The sequence below is a fragment of the Catharus ustulatus genome, chromosome 24, assembly GCF_009819885.2.
Source record: "Catharus ustulatus isolate bCatUst1 chromosome 24, bCatUst1.pri.v2, whole genome shotgun sequence".
In the NCBI taxonomy this organism is placed as follows: Eukaryota; Metazoa; Chordata; class Aves; order Passeriformes; family Turdidae; genus Catharus; species Catharus ustulatus.
Window position 1 is genome coordinate 3,078,654 of NC_046244.1, and position 16,476 is coordinate 3,095,129.

The following is a 16,476-nucleotide window of genomic DNA, read 5'->3' on the forward strand; positions in this document are numbered from 1 at the left end:
AGGTCCCAGCCAGGGCTGGGCTTGGGGCTCTGCTCTCATTGCTGTTTGTTTGTCTTCTGAGACATGGAAATACTAGTAAAATCCCATATATTTTCCATTATTTTGAAGTTGTAATAATTTGGAGGGAAGGGGTTTACATTTTCCATTCCGAGGAGATTCCTGTCTTCCTTGACAGACACCTGTCCTTTAAACCAGGGCAATACTTCCCAGCCCAGCTGTGGATCCTGTCAGGGATCTCCCCACATTGTGCTGACTCTCACTCCTTCTACAACGCATCCACTTCTACCCTGAATTATTGAAAAGAATTTAATTAGCTCTTAAAAACGTAGTTTAATGACTTTATTTGCCTCAAAGCTTTGCACAAATCTTTGCAGAGGAAAAGCTTTATATCCAAATAACATTCCTTTTAGCTTTTAAGGGGTTGCAGTTGGATCATGGGCATTGCTTTTGGTACGTTTTTTGCAGACTTGATTTGTTTTGGCTTGGCCACAGTAGTTGAGGCACCTCCTTGTCACCTGAGGATTCCAGGTGCATGTGTTAGTGTAGTTCTGTGCTTTCTCCATGGCAGAAGGATTGGACAGATTCTATTATGTATCAAAATGAGTTGTATAAATGTGCATTTCACTAGTAGAATCTAGGAATTTTCTGCAGTGAATCTACTTAGAAGAAACAATTTGTTCTTCCAATAACAGAAGAGGTCTTCTCTTGCAGTTTGCTGGGACTTTGTCGGATGGTTTGGGGAAGACCATGGATCACAGGCACCAGTCAGAGCGGGAGTACATCCAGTACCACGCTGCAACCAGTGGAGAGCACCTTGTGGCTGGAATCCAGGGACTTGCACATGGTAACCCTTAGCTGTAATTTTAACTCATTTCTCTCTCCAGAGGGATGAGCACAGTGCACAGAGCAGTGGGTGTTAGTGCTGGGTGTTTGCTGGAAGCCTGGGCAGTGGAGCTGTCAGAGGCTTTATGCTTCAATTTCAGTGCTGGCAGGTCAGGGTAGGGGCATTGCTTGGTTTTCAAGTCAATAGAAACTACATTTAATAATCAGGCTTTTTCACATGTAACTGTAAGTAAAAGCTTTTTTTGCAAACTAAAATGAAAATGACAAGGAAAGTTCATCCAAAACATCAATGTCTTTGTAGACGCATGAAATACCCACACAAACAGTTTTTTTGAGGGCTAGACATAAAAAAAAAATTAGTATGGCTGGGTTGTAGCTTTCTTATGTTTGCTTTTAGTTCCAGAAACCTGAGTTTCTTGGAATCAGTGCATCAGTTTAAAGTTACATTTTACCAGTTGGGTTATTTTGTGGGTTTTTTTCAGTGTACTAAGAACTAGAGACATTTATTTGTGTAAAGGGTAGTGGAATAGTTTTAATTTGGCCAGAGCTTCACATCGATTTAGTTCATGATTTATCTGTTGAAGAAGGTTAAATCAATACAAGCCAAGTTTAAATCAAATATTTATATTTTGCATCATCTTGGCTCAGTTTGTTTAAATGTTATTCTCACAGTGTAACTGTTGCAGCCTGTGCAAAGCTGATTTGGCTTTCACTAAAAGAAGATCTTTTCTGTGCTGAGAAAAGTCTTTTTGCTTTGGTCATACAGAGACACTGTAGGTGTGAAATGAATCATGGAAGGTTCCTCTCACACCAGTGTGCTGAACAGTCTGCCATAAATTGGTAGAAGCACAGGAAGTCCAAAATATGTGAATCTTTGCTGAAAAGTCCATTGTAAAAGCACTTCACTGTGTTGTACTATTAATTAGTGTGACTGTTTTAGTCCTAAGTCTGTGGCATTTTTAAATGCTTCCCATTCAATTTTTTGAAAAAATAAAGGAACTGCTAATTACTACATTTCAACAGACAGGATTTAATCATAAACTATAGTTGCTCAAGAGGAGAGATTTAAATACTGGATACTTCTTGAGTTTAGCAGTTTAGATCTGCCTGGTCTGTGCTTGAGTTACAGACCTCAGAGGAGCCCTTGGCTGGTGGAAGCTGGGCAGGTGAGTGCTGGAGCCAGGGCACTAGAAACTGATGTTTTAATCATGGATATGTGAAATCTCCAATGTGAACTGTTCCAAGTCTTTTGAAACCTCAGTAGGTGCTTGATTTTTCAGAGCACTGAGGTTCTCAGGAAGGGAAATGTGCACAAAAATCTGTGGGCAGCACCACAGTTAAAGTCACTTAAACTACTTCAAAGACACTTAAAGTGCCAGTTTAAAATAATTGACTTTGTCCAGTGGAGAAATGCACTCTGTTGGTTTTTGTCTTAAATTATACCAGCTTTTATGGTGATCAAATTTTGTCACATCCTAAGTAAGCACTTAACCTGTGCAATAGATGAGGACTCCTGGAGTAAGTGCAGCTGGAAATGAACCTGTATAGAAATACATTTATATACACATATTTAATGTAGACTGCATATCCAAAGTATAATTATTTGTTAATGTAATTAAGTTTGAAAGTTTACATATTAAATTAAATACACAATAAACCATGTAGGCAGAGAGCATCAGGTGGGTTCTGTAGGTTCTGTAAGTTCTAGAGCAGTAACATCAGGTGGGTGAGATTCTGTGAGTTCTAGAGCCAGTAATTTTGGACTTTTCTGCTGCTCTTGTCTTTGCCAGGTATCATTGGAGGGTTGACAAGTGTCATAACGTCGACAGTGGAAGGTGTGAAGACGGAAGGAGGGGTCAGTGGTTTCATCTCTGGCCTGGGCAAGGGGCTGGTGGGCACTGTCACCAAACCCGTGGCGGGAGCGCTGGATTTCGCGTCGGAAACCGCGCAGGCAGTGAGGGACACAGCGACCCTGAGCAGCCCCAGGTCAGCCACCACTTGGTGTTCCTAATCAATATTACTGCAAAACTGTCCATTAATGCCTGCTGCAACTTCTGAACTGATTCTCTTTCCTCAGGCAAATCAAAGTTAACATGAGCTGTTAGCAGCCCATTTCGTTCCATTTGCTTTTTGTTTAATAGATGGCATTTGTTGATACTCTGACAAGAGGGAAATTTGCCTGGAAAAGCTGTAGCATAAAATAGGAATGATTAATTTACACCATTAGATGAAACATCATTTTTAGAAAGGCTATATGTAGCAAGATTAAACTTCTACCACTCACACAGTTGAAATGAAGGAGTTCTCCCTGCTCTACCTTCAGCTTCCACTTCATTGTAGAAAAACAGCTCTTAAAAGATTTGAAGAGTTCTGTCATCAAAATAGTGTTACTGTGTTTTAATTTTTATTTTGTGCCAAGCTCTCAGTTATGAAAGGTAGTGGCTGTGTGCCCTTACATGTGTGTGCTCATCCTCCTGTGCCTGGGAGGTGTCAGAACATCAGGACAGATGCTTTGGCTTCTTCCTGTGGTCAGTGACTGGTGTAGTGTGGGTTCAGCAAAGTAATGATGGTTTTGCTTAAAATAAATAAGTGTTCATTAGCACTTAATGCTTGAAACCTCAGTTTCAAACTGTGGTGTGACAGAGGGACTGTGAGTGTGGCAGAAGGAAAGGACCAAGTTCTGAAACAGAAGAGTCTATGCTCTTTGTGGCCAAGAATTTCCTTTGTATTACTATGCCAAGATGTACATGAGACCTGTGTGCTGAAGAAGTGAAAAAACACCGTAAGGAGGTTTTCTTGTCAGAAAACTTGGAGAAAAATGTTTGAAAAATGTTGGGTTTTCTACTTGCTTTGTCTTCCTATTTGGCTTTTCCATTTCCTGTTTTATTATGCCACTCTTGGAATTCTGAAGGGTCTACATCAGGGTTTCAGTGAACAGTAAGTTTGATGAAGTGTGAGTGAGGTGCAGGAAGCCTGAGGAATGACCCTAGGTGGGCTTTATTCTGAAAATGGAACTTTGTACCTGTGTGTCTTACATATTTGGGCCTTACCCTGATTTGTAAAACCAAGAGGTCAAGGCTTGAAATTTAGTAAGTATATTTGCATGCACAAAATTGAGAACTCCTAAGTGCATCCCTGACAAAATTCAGTGTTTCACTTGTGCATGTGTTAATTTTGTGACTCTACAGGTTGACTGATTTATGGAAAGGTGGGGAGAAGCACACCTGTCTGTGCTGTTAGCTGGATTTCTGGTTGAGCTGTGTGTCTACTGTAATTTGTTTCAAGAAACACATATTCTTAAAATTCATGTATTGACGTGCTTCTGTGAGATACAGCATGTACACTGTAGATGTTACCAACAGTTGCCAAACTGGACAGGAGCTGGGAGAGAAAGGGCAAGAAGATCTCCAGCCAACCTGATCTTGGGCTTCCTTTGAGAAATATTTCTCTTTGCCTTGTTAATTGTCAGTTAAGAGAAGAGGTTAAGACAGATGAGCTGAACCACGTTTTTGCTTTCTCTGGATTTTGGAATCCTGTTGTCGTGGATGAGCACTGTGAAATTATTTTAGTGTCTACACACAGTCTGTCTGGTTTCTGTCCCAACAACCTTTTACAAGAGGAAAGAAAAGAAAAATGGGAAAAAAGTTCCAACCTTTCTCAGGTTACTCAGTTACTACAGTTCTCCAGTCCACAAAAGTCTGATCAAAACTTTTTTTAGCTAAACAAATGTACTTGAAAATATGTAGATATTGTAGGGGGGAGAAGGGGTGGAACCAAAATGCCACCTCCATCTGTAAGCAACCTTGCATTCATGTTTTGTTTGGTGTGTGGGTTTTACATGCTTATGTAATGAAGGAGCCAAATGGCTCTTTTGGGGGTTTAGAGAGCCCCACACCACAAAGGGTTTGTCTGTTTTTGGGCTGCCGTGTCCCGCTATTCCCCTGCCGCATTTGTAACTGCTCAAGTATGTGTGGTTTGGAATGGGAGCACAGCAACGTTCCAAGCCTGAGCTGCTGGCTCTGCCTGGAGATTGCTGGGCCCTGTAGGCTCCTCCAAGCTCAGCACACCAGAGCAACCTTCCCTGATGGATGGGACTGGAAATGCATGGCAGGAGTTGATCTCCAGTGAGGTTTGAACACCTGAAGATTCAGTTCATGAGTGTGACAGGAGCTGTTTGACCTTAGCCTGTGCACGTTCCTGGTGCTGCTGCAGAGCTGACTCAGCCAGTTAATTGCAGTTGCATTTAAATGGCAGGATATGTAACTGTAAATTATAGGCCCCTTGCAATTCTCTAATTACATGGTTGAATATTAAAAAAAGCTCTGAATTTCAGCTGCTTGACTTTAACCATTGGATCAGGTTTGAGTGGGATGAAGAATTTTAATTGAGGTTGTTTGCTTTCCTGAAAGATGGAGTCTAATTCCAGCAAAGTTCTTGAATGGAATGGAACAGTCTGCAGCATGTGTTCCTGTGAGCAGGCTACATGGACATGAGTCTTTTTTGTCTTGAAATGTGTTGATTTGTGTTGGAACTCCTGCAGCTGGCACACACCATGTATTGGGAGCATGGAGCCAGACCAGCACTGGTGATGGCTTTAGACTTTAAGGGGGTAGTTTCAAAGGTAATTGGTTTAAAGGACAAGAAAATATTTTTTAAATTTGACTTTAAGGCTGGACTTTTCAAGGCTAATCTAATAAACTCACTACCTAATCACAAAGATGCCCTACTACTTCTAAATTTAATGCAGAAGAGACCATAAAGCAGTTGGTGAAAGTGCAGCATACATCTAATTTATAAACAGTTAATGCCTATTATTTGATACCTTTATTGAGAGGGTTTTATGTGTTCCAAGTAATCCAGTGTCACATACAACAGTTCTGATTATTTCCATATTTTTCATATACTGCCAAAAGTTTTAAAGCCCAGTTCAAAACAGGAAAGCTGTTCTGTCTCTGGATATGCTTGGAGAGCTCTTGCCTAGAAACGAGTTTTACATCCTGGTGCAGCACAAGTAAAGAACATTTATATTTAGATATGTGTCTAACCTAACAAGTAGTGTAGGAAACTGCATTTATGGTTTTCTCTCAGGCTTCTGCCAGGTCAGTGCAAGTTTAAGATTATTCTTGGACTGTTGCTGCAAGGGTTTGTGTTCTTTTCTGAGTCACAATGTGAAAATTAGAAGTAGATAACTTTGTGACCTCCTCAGCTCTGATGAATTCTGTCCATGAACTAGACTGTTACTAGTAAAGAATAGTTTGAGTGTGGAAAGCCATTAACAGTCACAGGAAAGTGTTATATAAATATTTGATTATTTTAAATGCACTTCATGTGGAAAGCAGCAAACCATGCTAGTTGTTCCTTTGCTCATCACTTGGAGTTGTGCAATGAGGTTGAAAAGTTTGATGGAATATCAAAAGCAGATGATTATAATTTAAAGTTTTTGCCTTTGTGCATCCATCTGATGAGATGAGATTTACATTGTGAAGTCAAAGGCAGTGTGGTTGAGAGCATGAGTATCAGGGACACTGAGCAGAAATAGGAAATATTTACCTGATTGTATGGAGACAGCTCAACACACTGCCAAGAGGTTCCTAGGTTTAACAGATGAGTATTGCTTGAACATTTACACTTCTGTATATGCCCCAGACTTGGTCCTGACTTTGGACTTGATCTAGATCTGACTTCACAAGTCTTTACAATAATGTCAGTCATGTATGGGCCCTTCTGGTCAAGGGGATGTTGTTACTCTCCTGGTAAGCCCTATAAGCCAGAGAGAAAATGTATTTATCAGTCTTATCAATAAATTACTTGAGCAGTGTAATTTCCTTCATATCCTTTCTTCTTTTTCCCAGTGGGATAACAGGTCTTCACAATAATCTGTTTTCTTTGAGCAGATTTGTTCCTTCCTCTCCCTGTTGCACAGCTGTAGCCATGGGCTTTTCCTCATTGTCAGCCCAACCTCCCATGCTCAGTCACTGTCCAACTGGATTTATGGTTTACATTCTTCTGTCTGATGTCCAGATTGTTTCCCTGCTTTTGTGGAGGTGCTTTGGAATCCCCCACCAGCAGGTCCCCATCTCTGTGGAGTGAAAAGGACCTGTCATCCCCCTGCACTGGACAAGCTGTGCTCTGCAAGCCACCCAGAGTTACCTTGGTTGGTTTTACTGCCATATCCCACTGCAAACTGCCCATTTTTCTTCTTGCTCTTTTGCCCCAAGAGGTTTTGTTTGATTTTACTGCTTTGCAGGTATCTCCTTGTCATTTCACGTTTGCATTCTGGATTATTTTTCCCCAGAAATGCAATGTTATAGGTTAAATCCCATTTCATTTCCTGTCCTATTTCTGACCTCTTCAGGTCCTTCAGTACTTCACTGGGGTTTTAAATGCCTCTTAATTTTTAGTTTTGTTTTTTACTCCACAGTTTTACATCACTAGATCCTTGTAGTTAAGCAAACCTGTGTTTGTGTCTGTACATTTTGCAGCACCTCAGTAGATGCTTCATTTTCTGTGACCAGTCTCACCTGCTTGGTTCTTCTTGATTCTTCTGTTAGGATTTATTTTATCACTGGTAGCTTTCTGTAGTTCATTAGGAGATCCTGGCACTGTTCTTGAAGTGTCTACTGTTGCTTGTTGCAGAAGTAAATGTGGATTTCCTTGTGGGAGAAGCAGTTCCCAAAATGCAGCCTTGTTTCTCTTCAGTGTGGATGATTTAATTTCAAAACCTTAATTTCTTTCTAAAAATGCACCTCAGCTAATTTAGTTTCTTAACTAGAAGGATACAATAATCCACCATCTAAGACCTAAAATGATTTCTAAGTAAGTGAAGTTGCCTTTTAGAACAAACAGAAAGTGGTTCTCTGTTCCTTTTTCAATTCAAGGAGTGCTTCTTTCTTCATGAGACACTCTGGCTTCTAGTTGGTTCTCTTTTCTACAGCTCTCTTGGAACCATGTGTTAGGTTTTCTTCTTGTTTCTACTCAGATTTTATTTTGCAGAAGTCCCTTGCTGTGCATCAATAAACTGGTAGCGTTTTTTGTCAGTCAAGTACTGATTATGTTTGCCTGGGAGTGGAATCTGCCAAGATTGCTTTTCATGTTCACTCTTCCTAAGGGGAAAGTCAACTTCCCCTTAAAGCTGTCTAGAAGGAATTCAAGCAGCTGAGGTTTGTGGTGCCTGTTTGGAGTACCCAGAGTCAGGAGAGCTGAGGATGGGCTGTGATGCCACCCCACATTTCTGCACTTCTGGAGCTCAATATACTCATACAGTGGCTAATAAAACTTAGTATTTCAAGAAAGAAAAATAAAATTTAATTTTCAAAGTGATACAATTTTAGAAATAAAGTGAAGTCAAGCGTGAGTACCTCCTCTGTGTGAGAATGAAATACAGGGGGGCAGATTTTCTTCCTTCTTTTTTTTTTTTTTTTGTACCCTCCTCCAGCATTGACAGGCTGGGCATCTCACAGTTTGTTCCCTTTGTACTCCCCCCTGGAACAAAGAGCTGAAGGACAATTTCTTGGAACTACAGGCTCTGTTCTTCACAATAAAGAAGGATTTGCTATGCATGACTGGAGAAATGATGCATGTAGTTAGTTTTCATTGGGTTTCTTTTGTAACCCACAGGATGCAGTAAAAACAAGATGAAGCTTTAAAACATTGATTTTGTTTAACCACATTTTATTATAGACTCAATAACCCTAGAGTCTCATGTCACAGTTTCTAGAACAATACATTGTCCACTGTTTGTGCCCAGCAAAAGTCGAGATGATCTGGAGAATCCAAAATGCACTGACACATCTCCCTTTCCTTTTTAGAGGGTTGAGTGGGATTGGTGTTTAAACTCCTAACACATTTTTGTTCATTACTGCAAATACCCACTGTGTGTCTGAATAATGTTTCCAGGAGGCTGCTCCTAGGATCAGTGCTGCTAAATACCATTTATGTTTAGAATACTCAGTTGTCTGCAGTTGGTTGTCATTGTACCCTTTTGTGAACTTAACTCAGTTTAACTATTTGGAAGGAATGGAGTAAAACCCATGGTGTTTGGACCTAGAGAAGCAACAGAATCCTACATTAATATTATATAGATGTGATTCCTTTCACATCTGCCTATAGGAATATTTTTATATAATAAGAGTTTTTTTGGAAAAAAGAAGCAATTATGGGCTTGCATTAGGCAGTGTTTAATCATACAGGTCTTACATTTTACATATGCTACCTTGATTAGTCTCTGGGGCTTATGAGCTAAACTTGGAGTAGCAGGGTCTGAGACAGGAAACCCCCAAAAGAACCAACCCCCTTACCTGTTTGTAAAAAGACATTTTTTCAAGCCCAAGGGTTTAAGTTGCTGAGGCTGTTCTGCTCCCTGATATTGTCCTTCTGGGGTTTTATGCACCCTGCATTTAAGGAAGAAGCTGTAGAAGGTTTAAATTCCAACAAGGAGGGCTAAAGCTTTAGTTAAGACATGTGCAACCTTTTGTGTTTAAGCCTTTTTGCTTTGCCATGACAGAATGTATTAAAGGGAACAAAAACCTGGCTTAAGAAAATGGCTCAGGCACTGGGTTCTCCAGTGGTGACATGTCTGTTGGCATGAAACAGGGAGCCTTTGTGGGGGATTGGCTGTCACTCTAAATCCCAGCATCTGTTCTGTGAGTAACAAGGATTTCCCACTAAAACATTAGTGTTTAACTTGACATTTGAGGGCAGAAAGGTACCCTGGATCCTTTTAGACTCTGGTCAAGGGACAGAGGCACTGGAAAGGAGTGTTGTAAGGGGAGGATGGACAGTGAAAATGGAAAACATTGCAATGAGCAATGCTGAGGAGTTACCTGAGCATAAAATGTGAAATTGTCTTTTTCTTTGGGTGTCCATTCATTAGTAGCAATAAGTACAGTAATTTTACGATTATAAGCCGCACCATTTTGACTAAAATTTTGGTCCGAACCCAAAGTGCGGCTTATAATCAGGTGTGGTTTATATATGGACAAAGAATGAAAAGTTGCTGTTTTAGTTTGGAGGACAGGTGTCTGCTGAGAAAGGCAGGAGCTTCTCTTTGAAATGGAGAATGGAAACCCCCTCCCTCCAAATTATTATAATTTTGAAATCAAGGGGCTCTCAGGCAAAGATATGGGAATTAGGAATAACAGTTCTTTACTAGGGAAATTAAAATAGAAATACAGCACTACAAAGAACAAACCCCAAACCCTGACACAGTCAGAGTACAGCCTGACACCCCATCAGGCAGGGTGTTGGCAGCAGTCCCATCCCATGGTGGCTGCATCCTCCTGCAGTGACAGATGTGGCTCAGTTGGAGCAGTGCTCCTGTACAAGGTGCAGTTTCCCTCCGGAGCTCCAGTGGTGATGTGCAGAAATCCGGTTTTCCTCTGGAGTCCAGTGGAGAAAGGGGCTCCCTTAGTGTCCCAAAACCTCTGTTTTTATCTTGGTAAGAAATGTTGGGCTCTTCCCCCTGGCTGGAGCAACTCCCAATGGGATGCAGTAATTTTATCAGTGCCACAGTGGGACTCAATGGCCATGAGCAGAAAATGACTGGCTGGAGGAAGGATGGGTTGTGAAAAGATAAAGAACAATGCCCTGCCTGGTTTCAATGGATGCCCATTAGCAGAATATCTCCCAGGGAGATCAGGATCACTGCCCCCACCCTCAACAGATGGTGATAGAACAGATACCTTTTGATCATATCCTGTATTGTAACCCAAGACAGTTGCTGACACCCAGACATGCAGCTTATAATCGTGAAATTAATGCAATTTCAAAAGGATGAGTGAATGCAGAGTTCCCAGTGTGGTGGCCTCCACAACCCCCAGGTATTTACCAGTGCCATGATGTTACAAGTAAGGGAGGTACATTTCCGTCCCTGGTGAAAGTGCTGCATCCAGTGAGCCATGCCCAGCTCCTGCTAAACTGCTGCCTGGGCTGGGTTCAGTGCAGAAATCTAGGTTCAGATACAGCTTGATGTTACTGTGTGCAGTAACTGGTGTGGAAAAGGGGTGAGTTAATGAGGGAAATGCATTGTGTGGTATTGTTCTGGTCAGGTATGAAAGGAGAGCTGGCTGAAAATGGACATCATGGGTACAGAACTGCTCTGTTTTCAGTGCAACATTTCTGGAGGCCATGGGAAAGTTTCTTGGGGTACACAGACATGTGTTGTATTCCAAACCAGTTAAATCCAAGACACTATAATGTTGGCCTGACGTAGTCCATCAGAAATAGAAGCAATTATGAACTTCCTTCTGCAAAGAGCAGACAAATCCTTTGTTGTATTTGCCTCAGATTTATTCTACTACTTAAACTTTGTGTCACATGAAATATTTGCTTCACAAAGTGGAATTTATTCTGTGTGCCCACTTCACAGTATTTAGCTGTTAACTCAAAGGAATGCAGCTAGACAGGGAGAAAGTTTTATGTCTTCTGGAAATACTTGTATTTCTAGAGCTTGCATGTTCTAAACATCTTCTATTAGGACACAAAGGCTGAAAAGTAAAAGGAACACTTCTTAGTGTTTTGAACGTTTCCTGGCATTAGTGTGATTTTTTAGATCACATCATCTCTGCTCAAGTCTATCACTGTCTTGGTGTATTCTGTGTAACACTTGCCTTGGGTGGAAACAATTCCAGATAGCTGCAGATTTAATTAGTCTGCATTGGTGCCTCCTAGAATAGAAAAGAAAAAAAAATTGTATTCATGCATTACCATCAGCAGAACCAACTAAAAAGTAATGGAAGATTGGGCCATAAAGTATTTGCAGCTCCAATTCACAAATCTGCCTGCTCAGATGGAGGTGGGATGAGTTGGGAGCGTCTGCCCACCAGGAAGGAACAAAGGCTTTATTCAGGCCAGCCCTGCCTGCTGGAATGCACCGGGACAGGCTGTGGCCAGTGTCACTGAGAAACGTCTCATACACATTCTGTGAGTTTGCATCATCTCTTCTGCCCCTTTTTCCAGGATTTTCACTCCATTAAAATAGCAGGAAAGATGAAACTGGTGTAGTGCAATAGGAGTGTAGGGTTTGTTTTTGTACTTATTTATTTCTAAGGCACAGTGGCAGGAGCTGCTCAGCAGTGTGGTGGCTGCTGGTCTGAGATGGCTGTGCTGGTGCCACAGGGATGAAGTCTGGATATTTTGTGTGCTGAAGAATGAATCCACAGGCACCTTCTATTTCCTGAACAACCACTGGGAGTCCTTGGGGTTTTCCATGCATGTATTCTCTTGTGCAGGTTTGGAATAGTGTTTCCATTTGCTTTCACTCCTGGTGCTTTTGCCTTGAGAGCACATTAGGGGTTTCTTACATCCTTAGTTTGTGACCTTGTCCTGGTTTCAGCTAGGATAGAGTTATTTTTTTCTTGGTAGCAATTACAGTGCTCTGTTTTATATTTGGAATGAGAATGGTGTGAGGAGTGGGATCAAGAAGTGCCCTTTATTTACAACAGGAATAAAGCTTTGAGAAGAGAGTGTCTGTGCATACCCAGAGAAGGTTTTTTTTCATCCTCAGGCTAAGTATAAAGATGTAGAAAATGCCCATTTTAGACAAAATAAAAATCTTCTCTCCCTACTGTATGTCCAGTAATTTTGTCCTAATAGAATTTCTTGCTACATCATAAATATCAGGTTCTCTGAGGTTACTCTGTGTTTAAAATGGTGGAAATACTAAACTGTGTGGCCGTTTGCACTGACAGGTTTTATTTTCAAACAAAGAGATCCAGCATTTCTTTACAATTAATACCACTTTTAAGCAGTGTTTTAAGACAGCTTAGTCAAGGTTCAGATTTATGTAGCAATTACAGGCTTGCCTGCAAGCAGGAGAGCTGGAGGTGCTGCTCAGGTGCAGCCAGGCTGTTTACCTGTGAGTGCACTGACTTTCCCCTTTGTCACTAACGGGAGATTTTGTGTTCAGTCCCAGCCCAGAACGATAGATGGGAGCCCAGGGCCTGCTGGGATGGGGTTTTACACTTGTGCTGTCCTTTTGCCCTTCCCCTGAACTCTTTTCATTTCAGTCATGAGCAAACAGTCAGTGCCTGAACTAACAACCCCGCAATCCTCCAAAGCACGCTCCTTACAGTACCAAACAAAGGGAGGCCCGCGTGGGCCGGCCCAGGCCAAGGAATGCAGCTTCGGGGTTCTGCTCCATAAATTTAACCAGCACGACAAAAAGGAGATAATATGAGCCTTCGTGATGATCTGAAAGGGGGAGGTTTGTGTCCCATTGATTGCGGTCTGGCGCAGCGCCAGCCCCGAGCCTGACCGACAGTTGAACCATATCGTTAAGGCGTGTAATACAGCTCGAGTCTTGTACAGCAGCCAATGAGTACATATCCAGAGGGCAAAAGTTTATAAAGAGTCGAGGCTGTCCTGTTTAACCCTCTCACACTGCCTGTAATATACACTGCTGCCATTCACAAATAGGCACTTTGCTATTAAAATGTAAACCTTCGACTTTCTGTACTTGGAAAACGTACATGTGTGTCTGATTTCTAATGTGCAGCAGATTTATAAAGTGATCGTGGAAAAATATGTAAAACTGATCTTTTTTTTTTTAACTGAAAAAAAAAAAAACCAGCCCACTTTTATTTCAGCACTACTTCACATCCATAGTTACTTTTTTGTTCAGAGACATCTTCTGGGTTGTTCTGCAAACTCTTTCATACAGATGGAGCTATTTATTGCCTTGATGTCACCTCATTTAGCATGTGGCTGGTATTTTTATAGATAATTTTTTCACCTAATGTTGCTGTTAACATGTGGAATGCTCTTTATCAGTTTTGTAAGTACAGCCAGTTGATCTGAACTGTTCTTGCAACTGCAAACTTTAAAAATCAAAACAAACCTCGTGAGTAGCTTTTTGTTGGGTGAGGTTTGTGCTAGAGCACTTTGCTGTGCCTGCTGCAGCCTTAGTTGTAGTAACTGAAAAATATAAAAAGAGGGTCAGAAAGAGAAGAAGCTTGCAGTCATTAAAGTTGATTGACACAGTCCCTCATGCACAGCCAGAGTCACTACCCCAGTGCTGGGCAGGCCCCTGTTTTGTTTTGTTTTTTGTTTCCCCAAGTAGATTTGCTTTCCCAGAAGGGCAGGAATACAATGTGGAAGCATTTCTGTTAGATTGAAGTATTTTACACTTGAAGGGACCTTTTTTGCATTTGCTACAACTGGATATTGCTTGCCCAGCACTGACAGGACCATTATAAACGTGACTCCCCATCCTTGGCAGTGTCCAAGGCCAGCTTGGACTGCACTTGGAGCAGCCTGGGAAGGTCCCTGCCCATGGCAGGGGGTGGAACAGGATGAGCTTTCAGGGCCCTTCCAGCCCAGACCAGTCTGGGATTCCATGGGCACAGACATAAGAGCAAGGCTCCATCTGCTACAGGCCCTGCTGGCAGCAGCAGTATTTAATATTTCAAACCCTCACACAGTGCCCTGAGGCTGAGCAGTGTTACAGTTCTGGGCACTTTAGTTTCACTAAGGCATGTTCAGCTCCTGTTCTCAGACAGGTGTTTGCAGGAAATCCCTGCTGAGAACCATCTTTTACATCCACTCAGAAGGGGAATGGGAGCATTTTTCAACACATTGGTTCAACAAGAAACTCTTTAAGGTGACAGCTGCATTCATCCCTGTAATCAGTATAGGAAGAGTCTGGGGGGAATTGGAAGCTGGGATGGCAGTGTTATGTTTTGTCAACTTCTTAAGCTTGATGTTACCAAAGTGCTTGAGAAAGTGTGAGTTTTGCTGCACAGCTGTTACAGGCAGGAGTGGGGCAAGTGCCAGAAGTTGATGCCCTGATTGCAGCTGGGGTCAGTGCTCTGTCTGCAGTGCAAGCTCATACACCTTGTCCAGATTTGCTGCTGGATTTGTAATATGCATGTCATAATTAAGTTGTGTCTTAATTAATCTCTTCTCAATTCCTTTTGAACTTGGAACCTGATGAGGTTATGTAAAATTGCAAACCCAGGGAATAACTCTAAATTTTATTTTGATCTGTTGTACAAAAGGAAAGGGAAGGGGGAGAAAAGCTCTATCTCCAGGAAACTGGCAGGAACAAGTTCCACGATAAACAGTTGCTCCTTGAGCATGCTGTACTCTCCTAAAGGCACGTCGGGTCAGCTAAAGGTCTGCAGCATCTGAGCTGGGAGATCCCTCCAAAGAGGAGGGACTTGACTGTAAGTGGGAGGTTTTAACCCTAGGCACCATTTATTTGCATGTTTCTGCCTGAAACTAGCATTTTGGGAACATGTTTAACAAGCACAATATATTCCATGCATTTGCTGGGATAAACGGCGCATATGAGCTTCCTCAGATCTGCAGTCAGCAGGGAGCTGTCTGGCTCGTGATTTTACACATTCTTGCATCTAACTGAGACATTCTGATGCCAAATCCAGCACTCAACTGACTGTACCATGTGTGCATTTTAACACACCTTAACAGCATCTGTGTTGGAGCCAGCAAACGAATCCCATGGCAGAGCTTTGCTGGATCTCTGGGATCAGTGACCTGCACCCCAAAGTCCAGCACAGGGTGGGAGGCAACTGCACTGAGCCCTTGAACAGGGAATCTAAATTGCCACATGTTTCCTGAAATTAGCCCCAAGGCATTAAATATTCCCAGGCACTGAGAACTGGCACATCAAAATCCTGCTGTCTCTCCTCTTCTGCTTAAATTCAGGGAATATTCCTGCTCCTCACATGGGTTCAGCAGATAAAACAAAGTTAAGTGCATCAGTGAGGAAAGAATCATGGAAATAGTGGATTGTTAGTGCTGTGCAGAGGTGTGATGTGCACTACAGACCCCATTACAAGTGGCACACATTTGTTTTCATTTGTTATCCGTGTGTTCCCAAGCTATGGCTGTTTTCAGCTCAATTTGTGAGGCATACATTGTTCAGCATTTCATTGGTTCTGGCACTCCCAAGTGTGCTTTGCTCAGTGTCCACCATCCTCATTCTGCATTTCATGAAATCATGTGTGTGGGATGGTGATCCTCATGGGAGGCTGCAGGTCCCAAGTAGGTCTGGAACTCGAGCAAGTGGACCAGGTATTTTAGTTGTGTATTTTATGCTAGAAAATAAAGGTTATTCCTCCCTTAACTTATCAGATCATGTCACTTTAAATGTCTGAAATGCACTGAAGCCTCCTCAGACAAAGCACTCCCTTGTATTTAGGAAGCAGACTTTTTCCAGAGCCAGTAATAGTTTGATTTTATTATTTCTTGAAAACACTAGCAACTTTTGAATTGTGTTTTACATTACCTGCCATTTTCCTAGGTTTGAAATAATATTGTTTTACAATTATTTCAAGGGGATAAAAATTATTGCCAGGCTGAAAGTCAGTATGCCAAGCTACAGCCCAGAGCAGGCTTTTGTCACTAAATTTTATGCAAACCTGAAAAAAACCCCAACTTTACAATGGAAACCCTGAAATTTAGCTGTACCAGAGCCAGCAAGTTACTGCTTAACTGGGCTGGGATAATGAGCTGGTGAGACTGGTGACAGTTGAAGTTTTGGCAGCAAGAGCTGGGTCTGGCTAAAGGAAATGATTCCTAAAGAGTTTTGGGGGATCCCTGGGGAGGGAGCCCATGGCCAGGAGCAGCCCAGGGTGTGGCCATGGGCTTGGCTGGCAGGCAGGTGGGGCAGGT

The 16,476-nt window shown here is 42.0% G+C and overlaps 1 protein-coding gene across 4 annotated transcripts in view; it reads left to right on the plus strand.

The window, feature by feature from the left end:
* Positions 1-16,476, plus strand: part of VPS13D (vacuolar protein sorting 13 homolog D) — a 98,959-nt gene that overhangs the window by 73,688 nt on the left and 8,795 nt on the right. For all 4 annotated transcript variants that reach the window (XM_033079338.1, XM_033079340.1, XM_033079339.1 and 1 more), the window contains 2 exons: positions 712-844; positions 2,634-2,829. In XM_033079338.1, the coding sequence (XP_032935229.1) occupies positions 712-844; positions 2,634-2,829 (329 nt within the window). The remainder of the gene's footprint in view (positions 1-711; positions 845-2,633; positions 2,830-16,476) is intronic.